This window comes from Pezoporus wallicus, unplaced genomic scaffold, assembly GCF_028554395.1.
Source record: "Pezoporus wallicus isolate ANWC-B61680 ecotype Strahan unplaced genomic scaffold, APGP_CSIRO_Pwel_v1 contig_2999, whole genome shotgun sequence".
In the NCBI taxonomy this organism is placed as follows: Eukaryota; Metazoa; Chordata; class Aves; order Psittaciformes; family Psittacidae; genus Pezoporus; species Pezoporus wallicus.
In genome coordinates this window covers 81,450-103,912 of record NW_026635201.1, presented here as the reverse complement: position 1 = coordinate 103,912, position 22,463 = coordinate 81,450, and the positions used below count along the sequence as shown (strand labels likewise).

Here is a 22,463-nt window from a genome sequence, read left to right as displayed (position 1 = left end):
TATTTGTCCTGAATCTGAAGCACCTTTGTGATTTGATGTTGTCAGAAGTGGCACTTTACTATAAGCAATCTCTGATCTGGTAACAATTTAGACTGAATGTAATTCCTGACTTGTAGGCATACAAGAATGCAGAAGCAGCCCATCTCAAGGATGGGAAAGTTGGTGAAGTCTTAAAGGTAAATCATTGGAAAGGGTTTTGTAGAGAACACACAGTTGGAAAGAAACTTTATGAACAGTGTAAGTTGATACAATTTTGTGCTCCCAAATCTGGCACAATAGCAGTGCTTCCATCAGTTTCTCTGTTGCTATGCAGAACCCATCTAACAGCAGTGAAGCAAAGAATTTGGTCACTTTAGTGTTGCTGCTCTTGCCAAGAAGTTTGTGATGAAGAGAAGGGAGAATAGACCCTGGAACTACTTGGGGGGGTCTAACAATAGAGCCCTGGGGGAAGGCTGGAGGGAAATCCATTCTCTGCCCTTTTTGGAAACTCTTTGAGAGCAAGCAGTTCACAAAGCTTTTCTTTCTAGAAGCTAAGTTGGATGGAGTGTCAAATAAAGTAATTATTAGTAATTTAATCATAACAGTACTTGAAAAGATCAAAACACTTGACTATGCCTGATGCTTCCATGGAGATGCATGCTAAGAATTAATCAGGAGCTAATGTAGAGCCCCCAGGCAAAGTTCTGGAATTATACCATTTTTATAGTCCCAGTTGATCCCCAGTTGGTCTCAACTGCCAAGCTCTGGCAGATTTAGTACTTTAAAGATACAACATGGTGCTCAGGACCCAGCTTAACTGTTTCTTGTGCCCTAGCTAAGCTGTAGGCATTTATGTAACATCAGCTCTAGGTGTACAGGTTGAACTTTGTGGAGAAATCCCTAGACTCACTTGATTTCAAATATAAGATTTGTTCTTGGACCTGTACTTAAAAGCTGGGGTGAGGGAAGAAACAGCACCCTAATAGTACAACTCTCTGCTTAACAGCTTGTTCCTCAATTAGTTCGTATTCTGAAGAACCTTATAATGTCTGGATATTCACCAGAGCATGATGTGTCTGGGATCAGTGACCCCTTTTTGCAGGTAAGAACTGATACAAACCGATAGCTTTAATTCTAGCACTGTGTTTTGAGGCTTAGGTACGATGAGGTGGGTAACTCAGGGCAGCTGTGTTGATTTTAATATTTTTGTGTCTTTGTTAGAGCTGATTGTACAGATGCTCTTCATCTACCTTAGTGAAAGACACCTGCTTTAATCAGCAGTTGTAGTGCCTTATATTATGTGAAGTTGTGATAAGGGGGGAAGCAGCAACCTATGTTTGTCTTGCAAGGCTGTGCCAAGTGGGTAGTGGGGGTACTCAGCAGTTCTGGCTGCTGGGAAGGAAATAAGCACAGCATAAGACTGTTCTTGTTGGTAAGGGTCATATTAAGGATAAGCGTTTTGCTTAGGAATGGAAATCAGCAGCTTATTTTGCTGATTTGCCACTCCTCAGGAAGTGTCCTGGGCATTTCATGGCCCCTAGGTAAAACACTGCTATCCAGTGAAAATTGTTTTGCTTTATTTTGTCAAACAGGTACGAATCCTGCGGTTACTAAGAATTTTAGGACGAAATGATGATGATTCTAGTGAAGCAATGAATGATATACTTGCACAGGTGAGGTCTGCAAGGTCGATGAGCAGCTTAAACTTTCTCTTTTGGTTTCTTAGTACTTCAGATTGAGGAGCACTGGTGTCGTGGTTTAAACCCAGTCAGGTAACTTGTTCACTCACTCCCAGTGAGTGGTGCCGAGCTGACAACAATCAAGGTCCGTGTCCGTCTCCCCCCCCCTGCACCGGGGCTCTCCCTTCCCCGCTCCCGGAGGAACAGGGAGGAGGATCGAGAGAGTGCAACTCCTACGGGTTGAGACAAGAACAGTCCAGCAACAAATCACCACCGCTACTATCAGCTAAAACAATGATAAGGGAAAATAACAAGGGAAGAGAATACGATACCACCGGCCAAGAAAACGAGTTCCACCCGGAAGCTCCTGTCCTTCCGGGTAACTCCCAGTTACCCCCCACCCCGGGCATGACGTGCTGTGGTATGGAATACCTCCCCGGCTAGCCCGGGTCAGGCGCCCCGTCTCTGCTTCCTCACAGCTTCCCCTCCTCCCTGGCAGAGCATGAGCCTCACAGAGTCCTTGGTCAGGGTAAACATCACTTAGCAACAACCGAAAACATCGGCTTCACCAACACTGTTCTCAAACTAGAAGTCAAAACACAGCACTGCACCAGTTAACACAAAGGAAAAAACATGACTGCTACTGCTGAACCCAGGACATTATCCACCCCTTATTCCATACCATTCACGTCGTGCTCAGTTCCCACATTTTCAATACACCATCGCTCTCCCACATATATACATCCATATACATACAGACCAAGAGGAAAAAATCATTTTCTTAGTGCATGGACCAATCCCTATAATGCTGCTGAGTCCATTCGGTCCATGATGTTCCAAGTTCATTCTCTGTTGGGATGATGGCTGGAGGGAAGTCAGGGCCAGTCGCTGGTGACCTGGAGACATCAAGTTGATGGGCTATAAAAGCATTACACAGCAGGCAACGGCATACAATTGAGTTCACTGGCTGTTTTCCCCTAAAATCAAATCCCCTTGAGGTATACATCGGACTTCCCCATCTTCCCGCATTTACCCACCAAGTATATCCAGGCCCCTGAGCAAAAGCAATCCCACGAGTGGGTTTGCCTTTACCTGAAGCAGGAATAACCCAGACTGTCTTCCCCAGCAAATTCTTCATATGCACCACGGGAACTTTGTCCCCCTCTACAATATGTAAAAGTTCTGACTGGGCTGGGCCAGCCCTGTTGGCAGATCCTCTGGTGTTGACCAACCAGGTGGCCTTTGGTAAATGTGTATCCCAATGCTTGAAAGTTCCCCCACCCATCGCTCTCAGTGTAGTTTTTAACAGCCCATTGTGCCGTTCGATTTTCCCAGAGGCTGGTGCGTGGTAGGGGATGTGATATACCCACTCAATGCCATGCTCTTTGGCCCAAATATCTATAAGGTTATTCCGGAAATGAGTCCCATTGTCTGACTCAATTCTCTCTGGGGTGCCGTGTCGCCACAAAATCTGTTTCTCAAGGCCCAGGATGGTGTTCCAGGCAGTGGCATGGGGCACAGCGTATGTTTCCAGCCACCCGGTGGTTGCTTCCACCATGGTAAGCACATGGCGCTTGCCTTGGCGGGTTGGTGGCAGTGTGATATAGTCAATCTGCCAGGCCTCCCCATATTTATACTTCAACCATCGTCCTCCATACCAAAGAGGCTTTAACCGCTTGGCTTGTTTAATTGCAGCACATGTTTCACACTCATGAATAACCTGGGCAATAGTGTCCATTGTTAAGTCCACCCCTCGATCACGGGCCCATCTATATGTTGCATCTCTGCCCTGATGGCCTGAAGTGTCATGGGCCCACCGGGCCAAAAATAATTCACCTTTATGTTGCCAATCTAAGTCCATCTGAGCCACTTCAATCTTAGCCGCTTTATCCACTTGTTGGTTGTTCTGGTGTTCCTCAGTGGCCCGACTCTTGGGTACATGGGCATCTACATGACGTACCTTCACCACCAGGTTCTGCACCCGGGCAGCAATATCTTTCCACAGTGCAGCAGCCCAGATGGGTTTACCTCTGCGTTGCCAGTTGCTCTGCTTCCATTGCTTCAACCACCCCCACAGGGCATTTGCCACCATCCATGAGTCAGTATAGAGATAAAGTACTGGCCACTTTTCTCGTTCAGCAATGTCCAGGGCCAGCTGGATGGCTTTCACCTCGGCAAATTGACTCGATTCACCCTCTCCTTCAGCAGTTTCTGCAACTTGTCGTCCAGGACTCCATACAGCTGCCTTCCATCTCCGATGCTTTCCCACAATACGGCAAGAGCCATCAGTAAACAAGGCATACTGCTTTTCACTTTCTGACAGTTTATTATATGGTGGGGCCTCTTCAGCACGCACCACCTCCTCCTCTGGTGACATTCCAAAATCTTTGCCCTCTGGCCAGTCCATGATGACTTCTAGAATGCCTGGACGACTGGGATTTCCTATTCGAGTTCGTTGTGTAATTAGTGCAGCCCATTTACTCCATGTAGCATCAGTTGCATGATGTGTAGAGGAGACCCTGCCTTTGAACATCCAGCCCAGCACAGGCAACCGGGGTGCCAGGAGGAGCTGTGCTTCAGTGCCAATCACTTCCGAAGCAGCTCGAACCCCTTCTTACGCTGCCAGTATCTCTTTCTCAGTTGGGGTATAGCTGGCCTCAGATCCTTTGTATCCCCGACTCCAAAAGCCGAGGGGTCGACCTCGAGTCTCCCCTGGAGCTTTCTGCCAGAGGCTCCAGGTAGGACCGTTCTCCCCAGCTGCAGTGTACAGCACATTTTTTACATCTGGCCCGGTCCGGACTGGTCCAAGGGCTACTGCATGAACTATCTCCCGTTTAATTTGCTCAAAGGCTTGTTGCTGCTCAGGGCCCCATTTAAAATCATTCTTCTTCCGGGTCACATGACAGAGAGGGCTTACAATCGAACTGTAATTTGGGATGTGCATTCTCCAGAACCCCACTGCACCCAAGAAAGCTTGCGTTTCTTTCTTATTAGTTGGTGGAGACATTGCTGTTATCTTGTTGATCACATCTGTGGGGATCTGTCTACGTCCATCTTGCCATTTTATTCCCAAAAATTGAATCTCCTGTGCAGGTCCCTTGACCTTACTCCGTTTTATGGCAAAACCAGCTTTCAGCAGGGTTTGGATTATTTTCCTCCCTTTCTCAAAGACTTCTTCGGCTGTATTGCCCCACACAATAATGTCATCAATGTATTGCAGGTGTTCTGGAGCTTGCCCCTGTTCCAGTGCAGTCTGGATCAGTCCATGGCAAATGGACTGTGTTTCCACCCCTGGGGCAGTCGGTTCCAAGTGAACTGGACACCCCTCCAAGTAAAAGCAAACTGTGGCCTGCACTCGGCTGCCAAAGGAATGGAGAAAAATGCATTGGCAATATCAATCGTGGCATACCACTTGTCTGCCTTTGACTCTAGTTCATACTGAAGTTCTAGCATGTCCGGTACGGCAGCACTCAATGGTGGTGTGACTTCATTCAGGCCACGATAGTCTACTGTTAGTCTCCATTCTCCATTAGACTTTCGCACTGGCCATATGGGGCTATTGAAGGGTGAGCGGGTCCTGCTGATCACCCCCTGACTCTCCAGTCTACGGATCAGCTGATGGATGGGAATCAGGGAGTCTCGGTTGGTGCGATATTGCCGCCGGTGCACTGTTGTGGTCGCAATTGGCACTTGTTGTTCTTCAACTTTCAGCAACCCCACAGCAGAGGGATCTTCTGAGAGACCAGGCAAGGTGGACAGCTGCTCAATTTCCTCAGTCTCCAAAGCAGCAATACCAAAAGCCCACCGGTACCCTTTTGGGTCTTTGAAGTACCCTCTCTTGAGGTAGTCTATGCCGAGGATGCATGGAGCCTCTGGACCAGTCACAATAGGGTGCTTTTGCCACTCCCTCCCAGTCAGGCTGATTTCAGCCTCCAGCACAGTCAACTCTTGGGATCCTCCTGTTACTCCAGAAATATAGATGGGTTCCACCCCTTGACAGCTTGATGGCATCAGGGTACACTGTGCACCGCTATCTACTAGAGCCTTATACTTCTGTGGGACTGATGTGCCAGGCCATCTGATCCACACAGTCCAGTAAATCCGATTGTCCCCTACCTCCACCTGGCTGGAGGCAGGGCCCCTCTAATGGTCGTCACAGCTTTGGACACTTAAGTCGTGTTGAAAGGGATTATTCTTCATTATCACAGGAGCTGGAGTAAAATCAGCTCTTCCACTCCATCTGGGAAACTGCTCACCAGAGACTGAAGCCGTAGCTCTCATGGGACGATCAGTCTTGGCCCTTGCTCCCCTCTTCAGTTCACTCACCCGTTCCTCCAAAGCTGAAGTAGGTTTTCCATCCCACTTTGTCATGTCTTCTCCGTGATCCAGCAGGTAAAACCATAGGGTACCCCGTGGCGTATACCTTCTGTATCTCCTCTCTCGAACAATAGGACGTCTTTTGTTAATAGCTGAGACGTGTGTTGGTACACGTGAGGAGCTGGATAAATCAGATACATCGTCCCTCAATTTGTCGAGGTCCTGGGACAGTTTTTTCACAGCTGAGATGATGGAAGGAGTGAGATTGTCTTCGAACTCTTGGAGTTTATGAACCATTTCATCCACTGTTAGTGGTACTATGTCATTCCAGGTCACTGTTGCCAATGAATGGGCATATGATGACGGTGCATTCCGTGTCAGTTTTCGCCACATGGGTCGTGTACATTCAACTTCATTTGGATCTATAGGTGTATCCCCGTTATTCGGCTTGATGTGATAGATCATCTCTCCGATGGCCGATTCCCTCAGAGACTGGATGCCTTTGTCTATAGTAGTCCACTTGGCCAAACGACTCGTAACATCGTCCTTGTACGGAAACCTTTCTTTCACAGCTGCCAAGAGCCTCCTCCAAAGGCTGAGGGACTTTTTCTCTCTTGCAATTGCTTTGTCAATTCCCCCTTCCTTAGCAAGTGATCCCAGCTGCTTGGCTTCTGTACCTTCTAGTTCGTGACCATCGGCCCCATTGTCCCAGCATCGGAGTAACCAGGTGATGATGTGCTCCCCTGGTTGACGGGTAAAATCTTTTCGCATATTCCGCAGCTCGGTTGAGGTCCGAGGTCGAGAAGTTACTTCTTCTTCTTCTTCTTCGTCATGTGATGATGACTCCTGATCAGATTCTGGACCGGGTGGTGAATTCATTGGTTCTTCATCTCGCTTCACCCTTTTTGCCTCCTTTTTGCTTGTTCTCTTGCGTACAGGGGCAACTGATATTGGTACGAATTGGTCCTCTGGTTTGGCTGCAGTGATTATCACTGTGGTTTGAGTAGTGACTGTACTTGTTGCTGGGGGTGGTGTAGCTACCGTGCTTGGAGCTGGGGTAACCGCGCTGTCTGTTGCAGTTGAAGTTTGAGCAGCTGCTGTACTTGCCACTGGGGTAGCTGCGCAGTTCATTGCAGCCAAAGTTTGAGTAGCGACTGTCACTTTGCCCTCAAATCCACCGACATTCTTTTCCTTTTGAAGGTGCTGGATAGTGTTGAACAAGGCCCTGTAAGCATAGGCCAAGCCCCAGCACGTTGCCGTGATTTGTCCATCTCTGGTATGGCCAGAATGACCACACACCTCATTTAAGTGTTTTACTAATTCTTCTGGATTTTGCAGTTGTTCGGTAGTGAAATTCCAAAATACTGGAGGGGCCCACTGACCTAGATACTTGCCCATACTATCCCACACACCCTGCCACTCATGGCTGTCCAGCGTCAGGGAAAATCTCTCGGTCCTCCTACATCGTCGTTTGACCCCAGACAAGACCCAAACCTGAATCTGCTTAACTCTTGAAATCAGTAGTGGGCAAAACACACTCTGTATGCGTGTTAGCATGGTGATTCCCATCACCATCAGCAAACAAGTCTCAACAGCATTAAAAGGCCATTCAAAAAATTCAAAACTCTCAAATGTAAATGGTCTGGGGGGACAACTAGGAGGGTAAAAGGATGTCTCCTTCACAGGTTGAGCACCTGAGAAGGAGAAAAAAGATGTGTAATTGCTAAGCACCTCCATCATATACCTCCCAAAGTATAAAGGTGGTGACCACACTGGGAACATAAGCCAGATCAGTTTCATGATCAATGATTCTATTGTATTACAAGTCATTACCATAAAGTACAATGGGATAAAAACCTTAGCCCAAGCCCCACACTTGAAAAACACTAATACAGCCAATACCGGATGGACGTAAGATATGGTATACTGAAACTGTGAGATCAAGAGGAAAAACCTTGAGAGCCAATAAATCAGCATTGTGACGAGTGACTATCAATCCAGTCAGATCTGTTCTTATCTCAACCCCTCGTGCCCCACGTTGGGCGCCAAAAAGAACTGTCGTGGTTTAAACCCAGTCAGGTAACTTGTTCACTCACTCCCAGTGAGTGGTGCCGAGCTGACAACAATCAAGGTCCGTGTCCGTCTCCCCCCCCCCTGCAACGGGTCTCTCCCCTTCCCCGCTCCCGGAGGAACGGGGAGGAGGATCGAGAGAGTGCAACTCCTACGGGTTGAGACAAGAACAGTCCAGCAACAAATCACCACCGCTACTATCAGCTAAAACAATGATAAGGGAAAATAACAAGGGAAGAGAATACGATACCACCGGCCAAGAAAACGAGTTCCACCCGGAAGCTCCTGTCCTTCTGGGTAACTCCCAGTTACCCCCCACCCCGGGCATGACGTGCTGTGGTATGGAATACCTCCCCGGCTAGCCCGGGTCAGGCGCCCCGTCTCTGCTTCCTCACAGCTTCCCCTCCTCCCTGGCAGAGCATGAGCCTCACAAAGTCCTTGGTCAGGGTAAACATCACTTAGCAACAACCGACAACATCGGCTTCACCAACACTGTTCTCAAACTAGAAGTCAAAACACAGCACTGCACCAGTTAACACAAAGGAAAAAACATGACTGCTACTGCTGAACCCAGGACAACTGGCGAGGATACAATGGCTTGTTGTGTTGGGTGGAATTTTGCTGTAAGATACACATGTTCATAGGTGTGAAGCTTGTTGCTAGGGGTTGGTTAATTTCACCACATGATCTGCGGAACAGCACAAAGGGGATCTGCTTTGGATTCATTGGAGTTACTGATACTGTTTATTTTCTCCAGGTTGCCACCAATACAGAAACAAGTAAAAACGTTGGAAATGCCATTCTCTATGAAACTGTGCTGACGATTATGGACATAAAATCTGAAAGTGGGCTCCGAGTAAGTTGACTTTACTATGCACATCCACCACCCCACCCCCCACCCACCCCTCAGGCTTACATTAGAATAATCTGTGTAGAGGACATGAAACAAAGTTGTTTTGCCAAACATAGTGTTGTGGTTTAAGCCCAGCCTTTAACTCAGAACCATGCAGCCGCTCGCTCACTCCCCCCTCTTCTTCCCCTCTCCCCACTCCCAGAGGGACAGGGAGGACAATCGAAAGAATGTAAATGATTGACAGAGCATGAGACTGAAAAAGTCCTTGACTGGGGTAAACATTACTTAGCAACAACTGAAAATATTGATGTGTTATTCAGCACTGTTCTCGGACTAAAGCCGAAAACAAACCAAACCAAAAACAAAGCTATGAAGACGGAGAAAAATGACTGCTACACCTGAACCAAAGGACAATATCCACCTCTAATTCCATACCATTCGCATCATGCTCAGATCCCGTATTTTTCAATATACCATTACTTTTTGTCTCGTGTGGGTGTATATATATATATATATATATACACACACATATACATACACCCACACACAAAGAGACGGATATCATTCCTTAGTCCATGGACCAATACCTATAAAACCGCTGAATTCATCCAGTCCATATTAGGCTCCATCTCTTGTAGCAGTCTTTGAGGGCAGGAGAGATGGTGTGTAATGTTGGATTGTTGCCTGCTGATGACACTGCTGAGCTCATCTGGTCACTGCTGAGCTCATCTGGTTTCATCAAAGTTCCTTCTTTGTTGGGGTGATGATTGGAGGAAAGGCAGGGTCAGTCGATGGTGACCTGAGGACAGTTCTGCTGCTGCTGGCTTTTCCCATTACTTTATTTTCCGCTCATGATCATGACAGCACATCTCTCCTTTTCAAAGGCCAGAGTGGTGGAGATGGGCATCTAGCTGATGGGCTATAGAAGTGTTATATAGCAGGCAACAGCATATAAATGAGGTCATTGGCTGTTTACCCCCAAGATTAAATCCCCTTGAAGGAATACACTGGACTTCCCCATCCTCCCATATTATCCACCAAATATATACAGGTCCCTGAGCAAAAGCAGTCCCACAAGTGGGTTTGCCTTCACCTGAAGCAGGAATAACCGAGACTGTCTTCCCCAGCAAATTCTTTATGTGCACCACAGGAACTTTATCCCTCTCTACAGTATGTGAAAGTTCTGACTGGGCTGGGCCAGCCCTGTTGACAGATCCCCTAGTGTTGACCAACAATGTGGCCTTTGGTAAATGTGTATCCCACTGTTGGCAAGTCCCACTACACATGGCTTTCAGTGACTGTTTTTATAACAGCCCGTTGTACCATTTGATTTTCCCAGAAGCTGGTGCATGGCAGGGGATGTGATATACCCACTCAATGCCATGCTCTTTGGCCCAAGTGTCGATAAGGTTGCTCAAGAAATGAGTCCCATTGTATGCCTCTATACTCTCTGGGGTGCCGTGTCGCCACAAAATCTGTTTCTCAAGGCCCAGGATAGTGTTCCGGGCAGTGGCATGGGGCACAGCGTATGTTTCCAGCCACCCGGTGGTTGCTTCCACCATGGTAAGCACATGGCGCTTGCCTTGGCGGGTTGGTGGCAGTGTGATATAGTCAATCTGCCAGGCCTCCCCATATTTATACTTCAGCCATCGTCCTCCATACCAAAGAGGCTTTAACCGCTTGGCTTGTTTAATTGCAGCACATGTTTCACACTCATGAATAACCTGGGCAATAGTGTCCATTGTTAAGTCCACCCCTCGATCACGGGCCCACCTGTATGTTGCATCTCTGCCCTGATGGCCTGAAGTGTCATGGGCCCACCGGGACAAAAATAATTCACCTTTATGTTGCCAATCTAAGTCCATCTGAGCCACTTCAATCTTAGCAGCTTTATCCACTTGGTGGTTGTTCTGGTGTTCTTCAGTGGCCCGACTCTTGGGCACATGGGCATCTACATGACGTACCTTCACCATCAGGTTCTGCACCCTGGCAGCAATATCTTTCCACAGTGCAGCAGCCCAGATGGGTTTACCTCTGCGTTGCCAGTTGCTCTGCTTCCATTGCTGCAACCACCCACACAGGACATTTGCTGCCATCCATGAATCAGTGTAAACTACTGGCCACTTTTCTGATTAAGCAATGTCCAAGACCAGCTGGGTGGCTTTCCCCTCTGCAAAGTGACTCATTTCACCCTCTCCTTCAGCAGTTTCTGCAACTTGCTGTCGGGGACTCCGTGCAGCTGCCTTCCATCTCTGATGCTTTCCCACAATGCGGCAGAACCCATCAGTAAACAAGTCATATTGCTTTTCACTTTCTGACAGTTTATTATATGGTGGGGCCTATTCAGCACACATCACCTCCTCGTCTGGTGACATTCCAAAATCTTTGCCCTCTGGCCTGTCCATGATGATGTTTAGGATTCCTGGACAATTAGGATTACCTATTCAAGCTCATTGTGTAATTAGTGCAGCCCACTTACTCTTTGTGGCATCAGTTTCATGATGTGTAGACGGGACCCTGCCTTTGAACATCCAGCCCAGCACAGGCAACTGGGGTGCCAGGAGGAGCTGTGCTTCAGTGCCAATCACTTCTGAAGCAGCTCGAACCCCTTCATAGGCTGTCAGTATCTCCTTTTCAGTGGAAGTGTAGCTGTCTTTGGTCCTCTGTATCCCTGACTTCAAAAGCAGAGGGGTTGACCTCGCATCTCCCCTGAAGCTTTGTGCCAGAGGCTCCAGGTAGGACCATTCTCCCTGGCTGAGGTGTAGAACACATTTTTCATATCTGTCCCTGTCTGGACTTGTCCAAGGGCTACTGCATGAACTATCTCTCATTTAATTTGTTCAAAGGCTTGTTGTTGCTCAGGGCCCCATGTGAAATTATTCTTCTTCCAGGTCACCTGATAGAGAGGGCTTACAATCAAACTGTAATTTGGGATGTGCATTCTCCAGAACCCCACAACACCTAAGAAAGCTTGTGTTTTTTTCTTATTAGTTGGAGACATGGCTGTTATCTTGTTGATCACATCTGTGGGAATCTGGTGACATCCATCTTGCCATTTTATTCCCCAAATTTGAATCTTCTGTGCAGGTCCCTTGACCTTACTCCGTTTTATGGCAAAACCGGTTTTCAGCAGGATTTGGATTATTTTCTTACCTTTCTCAAAAAAGTTTTCCACTGTATCACCTCACATGATAATGTCATGAATGTATTGCAAGTGTTCTGGAGCTTGCTCCTGTTCCAGTGCACTCTGGGTCAGTCCATGGCAGATCGTAGGGCTGTTTCCACTCCTGGGGCAGTCGGTTCCAAGTGTACTGGTTGCCCCTCCAAGTAAAAGATAACTGTGACCTGCACTCCGCTGCTAAAGGAATTGAGAAAAATGCATTGGCAGTATCAGTCGTGGCATCCTACTTGGCTGCCTTTGACTCCAGTTCATATTGAAGTTCTAGCATGTCCAGTACAGCAGTGCTCAGTTGCGGTGTGACTTCATTCAGGCCATGATAGTCTACTGTTAGTCTCCACTCTCTCTGTTAGACTTTCACACTGGCCACTTGGGGCTATTAAAGGGTGAACTGGTCCTGCTGTTTAGTCCTTGGCTCTCCAGTCTGTGAATCAGCTTATGGATGGGAATCGGGGAGTCTCGGTTTGTGCGACATTGCCATCAGTGCACTGTTGTGGTCACAATTGGCACTTGTTGTTCTTTGACCTTCAGCAACCCCACAACAGAATGATCCTCTGAGAGACCAGGCAAGGTGGACAGCTGCTCAGTTTCCTCCGTCTCCAAGACAGCAATACCAAAAGCCCATTGGTACCCTTTTGGGTCTTTGAAGTACCCTCTCCTTATGTAGTCAATGCCAAGGATGCATGGAGCCTCCTGACCAGTCACAGTGGGGTACTTTTGCCACTACTTTTGAGTTAGGCTGATTTCAGCCTCCAGTACAGTCAGCTCTTGGGATCCTTCTGTTACTCCAGAAATATAAATGGGTTCCACCCCTTGATAGCTTAATGGCATCAGGGTGCACTGTGCACTGGTATCTACTAGAGCCTTATATTTCTGTGGGACTGATGTGCCAGGCCATCTGATCCACACAGTCCAGTAAATCCGATTGTCCTTCTCCTCCACCTGACTGGAGGCAGGGCTCCTCTAATAGTGATCATAAGATTCTCTACTTAAGTCTTGTACAAAGGGATTAGAATTCCTTATTCATAGGAGTTGGAATAAAATCAACTCTTCCACTCCTTCTGGGAAGCTGCTCACCAAAGACTGGAGCAACAGCTTAGGAGGGTCATACTTGGCCACTGTTCTTCAATTCATGCATCTGTTCCTTTAGTACTGAGGTAGGTTTTCCATCCTATTTTCTCATGTTTTCTCTGTGATCCCGCAGGTAAAACCGTATGGTGGCCTTTAGCGTGTACATCTTATATCTTCCTTCTCGGGCAATAGGGCACTTTCCCTTTATAGCTATGACAAGTCTGTGCATGTGGGAAGCTGGATAGATCAGATAGATTGTCTCTCAGTTGTTTGACCTCCTGGGACAGTTTTTCCACAGCTGAAATGGTGGAAGGGGTGAGATTATCTTTGAAATTTTGGAGTTGATGACTCTCTGTCATGGTTCAAGCCCAGCTGGCAACTGAGAACCATGCAGCTGCTTGCTCACTCCCCCCCTTCCTCTCCCACTCCCAGAGGGATGGGGAGGAGAATCCAAAGAATGTAACTCCCATGGGTTGAGATAAGAACAGTCCAGTAACTAAGGTATAATACAAAACCACTTCTGCTGCCACTAATAGTAATAATAATGATGATAAGGGAAATAACATGGGAAGAGAATGCAACCGCTCACCACTTGCCAACCGATGCCCAGCCTGACCCGAGCAGTGATCTAGCCCTTCCAGGTAACTGCCCCCAGTTTATATAGTGGGCATGACGTGCTCTGATATGGAATACTTGTTTGTCTAGTTTGGGTCAGGTGTCCTGTCTCTGCTTCTTCCTGGCCTCCTCTCCTCCCTGGCAGAGCATGAGACTCAGAAAGTCCTTGGTCAGAGTAAACGTTACTTAGCAACAACTAAAAACACTGGTGTTATCATCATTTTTCCCAGGCCGAAAGTCAAAATCACAGCACTGCACCAGCTACTAAGAAGGAGAAAAATAACTGCTACTGCTGAATGCAGGGCACTCTCTTCATCCACTGTCGGTGGTGCTGCCTCCCTCCCTCCCATTGTTGCCAATGAGTTGGTATATGATGATGGCGCACTCTTTAAATTTCCGCCACATGGGTTTTGTACATTCAACTTCATCTGGATCTACGGATGCATTCCTGGCCTCCGGCCTATGATAGATCGTATCTTTGAATGGCTGATTTCCTCAGGGACTGGTTGCCTCTGTCTCTCGTGGTCTACTTGGCTCAGCCACACATAACATTGTCATTATAGGGAAACCTTTCCTTCACAGCTGCCAAGAGCTGTCAAGGCTGAGGACTGGTTTCTCTTTTGCAATCTCTCAATCCCCCCTTTCCTAGCAACTGATCCCAGCTGCTTGGCTTCCCTACCTTCTAGTTCATGACTGTCGGCTGCATTGTCCCAGCATCGGAGCAACCAGGTGATGATGTTTTCACCTGGAAGATGGCCAAAAACTTTTTTGTATATTCCACAGCTTGGTTGAGGTCTGGGATCATTAAGTCACCTCTTCTTCTTCCTCTGATTCCTGTATTAATAATTATTGTTCATATGCTGTCCCCTGTAGTATGTGCATTGGGTCTTCATCTTTCTTCACTGCTAGAGTTGCTCTTTAGGGCTATTGTTTTCCTCTTGCTTATAGGCGCAGCTGATATTGGCACAGATTGGTCCTTTGGTTTATCTGCAGTGTCTTTCACTGTTGTTGGAATGGCTGCAGTGTCTGTTGTCAGGGTTGGTGTAGCTTCTGTGCTTAGGGATTGAGTAGCTGTGTTTTCTGTTGCTTTGCCATCAGATCCAGAGGCATCTTTTTCCAGAGGTGCTCTGTAGGCATAGGCAAAACCCCAGTATGTTGCCATGATTAGTCCCTCTCTGGTATTACCAGGATGACAGCACACCTCATTTAAGTATTTTATTAGTTTTTTCTGGTTTTCGCACTTGGTCAGGGGTGAAGTTCCAAAGCACTGGAGGGGCCCACTGACCTAGATACTTGCCTATGCTGTCCCACATACGCTGCCGCTCATGACTGTCAAGCCTTGGGGAATATCTCTTGGTGGTCCTCTTTTATCATTGTTTAACCCTAAGCAAGACCTGAGGCTGACCCTGCTTAGCTTTTGAAATCAGATGAAGTAGGGCATTCTCAAGGTGGTATCCCCTGGGTGGAATGCATGCAGTGTTTGTGGCAACATGCTGATTCCTGTCAAAATCAGCAGGCAGGTTTCAAGGGTATTCAAAGGCCATCCATAAACCTTTAGAATTCTCAAATGCTGCTGTAAATAGCCTGGTGAGGGAGTGGAGTGTGTGAGTTAACGTCTCCTTCATAGGTTTGTTACAGTAAAATTCGGTTGGAAAAACTCTCTAAGACTCAATTTGCAGTTTTAGAAAGCAGGCATTCTTTATTGTAGCGCTGGGCGCTCATGTGAATTGTTTTCCACAGGTGAGTTTACCCGTTAGTTGCTGGCAGCAGCTGTATATTTAGCATACTCATGCATATTCAGAGCATTTCCAGGAACTAATTTTAATATTTGCATCCTAATGGCACATGCGCTCTCTTGCTGAGTGGGGGTCTATGATGGTCACCAATAGTCTTCCTCACTGTGTTTACCGAATGACCTCAGTGCTTGCATACACTCGCAAGGTCCTAGTGCAGAGTTAGCAGCTGGTATGTCCTTGATTCTGTCCTGTTCCAGTCTCATTCCACGCTGGGTACCATTCTGTTATCTTGAAAACTGGCATCCTTGGTCTTATTTATTGTCTCCTTACTTGTTATCAGTTCCATGATGTTCCTTCCCCCATCAGGCAAACATTCCTTTCTCTCTAGGTGTTAGTAAGTTGGAACAGTTTGGCCTGTTCTACTATGTTAATGGCACACACACTATTGTTAGTTTAAAATTTAAGCCTGCAGTTTGACCCCCCCAAGGAGGAAAACAAAGATGTGTAATTGCTAAAAAATTCCATTATATGCCTCCCAAGGTATAGAGGTGATGACCATGCTGAGAATGGATGCCAGCCCAGTTTCATGATCAATGAGTCTATTGTATTACAAGTCGTTATCATAAAGTACATCAAAACAAAAGCCTTAGCCCAGGCCCCAAAGCTGATAAACACTAAAACAGCAAATCATAGAATACTTAGGGTTGGAAAAGACCTTAAGATCATCTAGTTCCAACGCCCCTGCCATGGTCAGGGACACCTCACACTAAACCATGCCAACCAAGGCTCTGTCCAACCTGGCCTTGAACACCACCAGGGATGGAGCATTTACCACGTCTTCAGGCAACCTGTTCCAATGCCCACCACCTTTATAGTAAAGAACTTCGTCCTTATATCTAACCTGAACTTCCCCTGTTTAAGTTTGAACCCATAACCCCTTGTCATATCAGCACAGCCCCCGATGAAGAGTCCCTCCCCAGCATCCTTGTAGGCCCCCTTCAGATACTGGAAGGCTGCTAGGAGGTCTCCATGCAGCCTTCTCTTCTCCAGGCTGAACAGCTCCAATTTTCTCAGACTGTCTTCATATGGGAGGTGCTCCAGTCCCTTGATCATCCTCATTCCCTCCAGCGTATCAACCAACCCACACAGCTTGGTGTCAACGGCAGACTTCCTGAGGGCGCACTCAATCCCACTGTCCATGTCACTGACAAAGATGTTGAACAAGACTGGTCCCAACACCGATCCCTGAGGGGCGCCACTCGTTACTGGTCTCCATCTGGACATTGAGCCATTGACCACAACTCTTTGCATGAGGCCATCCACCCAGTTCTTTATCCACCGAGTGGTCCACCTATCAAATTGATGTCTCTCCTATTTAGAGGCAAGGATGTCGTTTGGGACAGTGTCGAATGCTTTGCACAAGTCCAGACAGATGATGTCAACTGCTCTACCCCTGTCCATCAGTTCTGTAGCCCCATCATAGAAGGCCACCAAATTGGTCAGGCAGTATTTCCCCTTAGTGAAGCCATGCTGGCTGTCGCCAAGCACCTTGTTGTTTTTCATGTGCCTTTGCATGCCTTCCAGGAGAATCTGCTCCAATATTTTGCCAGGCACAGAGGTGAGACTGACTGATCTGTAATTCCCTGGTTCATACTGGCTTTCAAGTAATGTACAACATGCTGAAACTCTGAGACCAAGTGCAACAACTCCAAGAGCAACTCAATCAGCATTGTGATGAGTGACTATTAAACAGTGAATGCTTATCACACATACTGTTAGACACACTCTGGTCAGATCTGTTGTAATCTCAACCCTTCACGTGCCCCACGTTGGGTGCAAAAAAAGAACTGTCATGATTTAAGCCCAGCCGGTAATTCAGAACCATGCAACCACTCACTCACTCCCCCCCTTCCTTCCCCTGCTCCCAGAGGGATGGGGAGGAGAATCAAAAGAATGTAAATCCTACGGGTTGAGATAAGAACTGTCCAGTAACTAAGGTATAATACAAAACTACTACTACCACCAATAATAATAATAATGATAAGGGAAATAACAAGGGGAGAGAAAATGAAACTAAAAGGGGAAAAGGAAAAGAAAACAATTAACACAAGTGATGCACAATACAATTGCTTACCTCCTGCTGACCCAGCCTGACCTGAGCAGCGATCTAGGCCTTCCAGGTAACTCCCTCCGCTTTATATAATGGAGTTTCTATGCTGAGCATGACATGATGTGGTATGGAATACCCCTTTGGCTGATTTGGGTCAGGTGTCCTGTCTCTCCTTCCTCCCACCTTTCTGTGCCTCTCCTCGCTGGCAGAGCATGAGACTGAAAATGTCCTCGATTGGAATAAACATTACTTAGCAACAAATAAAAACATTGGTGTGTTATCAGCATTGTTCTCAGACTGAAGTTGAAAACACAGCACTGCGCTAGCTACTAAGAAAGAAAAATCATTGCTACAGCTCAACTTGGGACACATAGCTCTGTAGTTGCTTCTAGATAAGACTGTAGCCTGTTCAGAAAGTGATAATTGGTTTTTGGTAGGTTTTTGTCTTTTTTTCTTTTTGTTGTTAATTAAAAAATACAAAAGCAAAACTTCCTGCAGACTATGTTCTTTTGAGAGCAGCAGAGAGCCTGTGCTGTGTTTGTCTTAGCTTTTTCTCTGTTTAGGTAGCCTCTTAAGTTCTTTGTTATGCTTTTGGCTAAGAACTGTAGTGGTAAATTGGACACATTATTTTTAAGATAATCTTGAAATCATGGAGATGACTAGGAGCCTTTATTGATCACTGACCTTCCTTAACTCTTTCTGTAGGTTTTGGCCATTAACATCCTGGGCCGTTTCTTATTAAACAATGACAAAAATATTAGGTAAGTTGTATGAAGTATGTTTTACCAACACCTACTTTCAAATGTATGAGAAGCCATTACATAAAGATTATGCTGCAGTAGAGCTTTTCAGGAGATCTCTTTGGCAAGTACTGTTGTTGGGGTTAGTGTGACTGTCTAGCTTTCTTCTCTCTTGGTGCATGGTTTTCTCTGCAAATCTTCACTGTGGACCTGCCATTCTAAGTTGATGAGTCTGGGTGTGTGGCATCCCATCTCTTAGTATTCTGATTGCAAATCCTGGTATAGGTAGAAGACTCCAGCCTTGGGAATTACACTCAAACTAGCATGAGTTGCTTAATCTTCAGAGATCTAATCTTTAATTGCCTTGTTTTTTCAAAATCTTAGTGAAGACTGGACAACTGACGTGAGCCCAGGAGTTGGGATGGGTGCTTGTCTGGGCAGCAGGATGTTGTTGGGCTGGTTAGAGTTCAGTGTGGTAACTCACCTTTGAAGATAGGCCAGGCAGTCCCCTGGAAGATTCCCATCCATTACTGAGTACGAGAACCCTGTTCTGTTTCAAAATAAGATTAAGTTCTGGGGCTGTGAGTTCTGTGCATAGGAATTAAATGCCTCCTGTCAAGGATTCATTCCTGTATATCGTTATCTCAGATATGTAGCTTTGACATCATTGTTGAAAACTGTGCAGACAGACCATAATGCAGTACAGCGGCATAGAAGCACTATTGTTGACTGCCTAAAGGATCTGGATGTCTCCATTAAAAGGTAATTGAAATATCCATGACATAGACTCTCAAGGTTGACAGCATATGGAAAGTGAGCAGGACAAAGGGGAGGGAAAATGGCAATAAGCTTGGGGAACTCTGAGACTAGTATTAATGCACTGTATGGTTCATAGTTCAAAGAAAGTAATGAAGATGTAAAAGCAGCCTCCCAAAGAAGGTGCCTGCACATTTTGAGCATCTAGGACTGGAGAAAAAAAATTAAGTTTGCCTGAATTTTTCCAAATGGAGTCTCAATGGAGATCAGGTTGTGTGCTCACAAGATGGAAAGTCTTCATGAAGTATGATCTTAATCATACTCTGACGTGCTCCATATTGCTGCTCTTCTGAGATGAACAGACAGTGCCATGTTATCTTGAAGCAGCACTAAGCTGTCCAAATAATGTATTCTAGATGAAATTTGATTAGGCAGTGGTAAAATTCAGACTTGACTTGATTGTTCAAATAATTTGCTTACATCTGTGTCCTGTTATGCATTCTTGGTGTTCATTCTTTGGTGTTGGTCAGAGCAGTCCCAGGCACATCTGCAGGTTGGGCAAAGAAGAGATTCAGAGCAGCCCTGTGGAGAAGGACTTGGGGGTGTTGGTCGATGAGAAACTTAACATGAGCCGGCAGTGTGTGCTCGCAGCCCAGAAAGCCAACCGTATCCTGGGCAGCATCAAAAGGAGCATGACCAAGAGGTCAAAGGAGATGATCCTGCCTCTCTGCTCTCGTGAGACCTCACTCGGAGTATTGTATACAGTTCCAGTGTCCTCAACATAACAAGGACATGGAACTGTTGGACCAAGTCCAGAAGAGGGCCACAATGATGATTGGGGGATCCTGTATGAAGACAGGCTGAGAAAGTTGGGGCTGTTCAGCCTTGAGAAGAGAAGGCTGCATAGAGACCTCATAGCAGCCTTCCAGTATCTGAAGGGGGCTTATAAGAATGCTGGGGAGGGAATCTTCATCAGGTACTGTGCTGGTATGACAAGGGGTAATGGGTTCAAACTTAAACAGGGGAAGTTCAGGTTAGATATAAGGAAGAAGTTCTTTACTATAAAGGTGGTGGGCATTGGAGCATGTTGCCCAAAGAAGTGGTAAATGCTCCATCCCTTGCGGTGTTCAAGACCGGGTTGGACCGAGCCTTGGGTGACATGGCTTAGTGTGTGAGGTGTCCCTGCCCATGGCAGGAGGGTTGGAACTAGGTGGTCCTTTCCAACCCTAACTATTCTAATTCTATGATTTGTCAATTAAATAGCAGTATGTTGCTGTTGCTCTGGGCAGTGGGAGAGCTTGCAACCTTACTTCTCACTAGAGGAAGACAATTTAAACTACTTCTGTTTCTTCTCATTAGTCAGGCATTCATAGATACTCTTGAATTCTTGATCTCACTTTTGCCCAACCTATATGGAATGCTGCTCTTCTAAATTGAGTTCAGCCTGTTAATTGCTTGCTCTTTCTGCCAAAACTCTCTTCCTCATAGTTACTGTTTTCATAACTGATGGTCTGAGCTCAGTGCAGCATATGACATGGCAGTCATGGGGACAGTTACATCCCTGTTGCATCTTGTGGAATTTGTTTGCTGCAGGCCAAATATTATTAACATACTTTCAAAACTGATCAACCTATTTCCCCCCCCCCTTGTGAAACTGATTAGATATGCCACATACTTGTTCTGATAGGCATTTTTCAAATATATGCCCATCTTTGATTCACATCTAGATTTATAACAGCACTGCTCAGTCTAATATGTACAGAATAGGAAAGAAATTGGATCTCTCTCACTTCTGAAACTTGGTTTTAACTGCTGTGTAGTGGGTATCGTGTAATCTGTTTTTATAGTTGCAATCAAAACATAAACATAAACTTGTATCTTACATGCTGAGCAAGTCAGGCTGCTGTTGCTGTTCAGTGCCTGAGCCAGCACTGAGTCAAGGCTGTGAAATAGCAGAACTCCATCTAGGTTTTGGGTAGAAGGCAACGAAAGCATTTTGTTGGTGCCTGCTTAGGAAAGCATAGGTAAGCTACGAAAGACAGAGCTCCATGTCTGAGTGCTGTTGGAGGATGAAGCCTTTCATCCATCGGCAGAGCATGATGTTACTATGCTGATGCTCATGCTGCTGACAATGCACTATCTTAATTGAAGCAGTATATCGACTGGATGTCAGGGTCCCCAGCTACCAGGTTTCAAGCACTTGAACTTGAGGGGAAGAGACAGTACCTAGTTTGGGTTACCTGAAGCATGGTCTGTTCCCATCATTTAACTGTTGCAGTGCATCTTTGGTCCATGTGGTATAAACCAGAATGTCTTTGCTATTTAGTTCAAGTCTTCTTGTCTGTCTGTTTAATATGATCAAACTACATTATTAGGAACTTCGTGACAGGAATGAGCCATGTAATATGACTGAAGGTAAGCTATATGTATTGAGATAAATGTCTGGTATTAAGATTGCAGAGTAGCTCTGTGCATCTGCAGTATTGAGATATCTGTTCTAATGCAATTGAAAAGTTAAACTTAAACATGGAAAACGTGTAGCCTGTTAGGGTTAGGTGTAAAGAGTTGGGAACTAATTGGAGGGATGAAAGCAATTCCAGTAATGGTATAGGTCTTCAACCAGGCACAGATCTAGATGGTAAAAGGTAATTAGTTATGTATTTCCACCTTAATTCTGAACACCTCCATGTTTTCTAGGTCCCTGGGTATTAGTTGGGTAAAAAGCAAAATAACACATTGACTTGGAGCAACCTCTTCTAGTGGAAGGTGTCCCTGCCTGTGGGAGGGGGGAATGGAACTAGATGAGCTTTAAGGTCCTTTCCAACCCTGATCATTCTATGATTACAGTAATAACTAGGGAGATGTTGAGAAGCAGTGCTGCTTTCAGATTCTTGATAACAAATAGCTTGAGCCCAATACCATTGGATTGGGTAATGTGCCTGGTCTGAGTTGTTGATGTTTCACAAACATTGGGAAACCCAATTGGGATCCATTGGGAACCATTGGGATCATGGGGTTCCTTCCAGTAAATATGTGAAAGGATGACATCAAAACTTGCACATCTCAACATTATGATTTTAATGAGAACTGCTGGAGTCAAACACACACTGAAGTCTGAGCTACCTTGAGAAAGTATGTATTACAAAACAGACTTTAGGCCTTTTGGCATAATTTTGGCTGTAACTTGTTGAAAACAAGCAGTATGAAATCACTGTACAAATTAGTTCAGCAACTATCCAGATGATTTCAAAAGATAACTGAAATGGGGGAGGAATTTTTTGATGTGCTGTGAGGGTCTTTATAGCCTTCTGGTAGGGTATCTCAATGACAGGCAGAGAATAAAGTTCCTGATAGTATGA

The 22,463-nt window shown here is 46.0% G+C and overlaps 1 protein-coding gene and 1 non-coding gene across 5 annotated transcripts in view; both read left to right on the top strand.

Moving 5' to 3' along the window:
• Positions 1-22,463, top strand: part of LOC130600586 (AP-1 complex subunit gamma-1-like) — a 100,918-nt gene that overhangs the window by 49,313 nt on the left and 29,142 nt on the right. For 2 of the 4 annotated variants that reach the window (XM_057412039.1, XM_057412030.1), the window contains exons 7-11: positions 986-1,081; positions 1,572-1,652; positions 8,803-8,901; positions 18,314-18,369; positions 18,997-19,110. In XM_057412039.1, the coding sequence (XP_057268022.1) occupies positions 986-1,081; positions 1,572-1,652; positions 8,803-8,901; positions 18,314-18,369; positions 18,997-19,110 (446 nt within the window). The remainder of the gene's footprint in view (positions 1-985; positions 1,082-1,571; positions 1,653-8,802; positions 8,902-18,313; positions 18,370-18,996; positions 19,111-22,463) is intronic. The other 2 variants (XM_057412049.1, XM_057412058.1) reach the window with 2 other exon arrangements.
• LOC130600606 (small nucleolar RNA SNORD71) lies at positions 21,160-21,242 on the top strand. Its single transcript, XR_008972495.1, has one exon. It is a non-coding gene; the product is annotated as a small nucleolar RNA SNORD71 (small nucleolar RNA).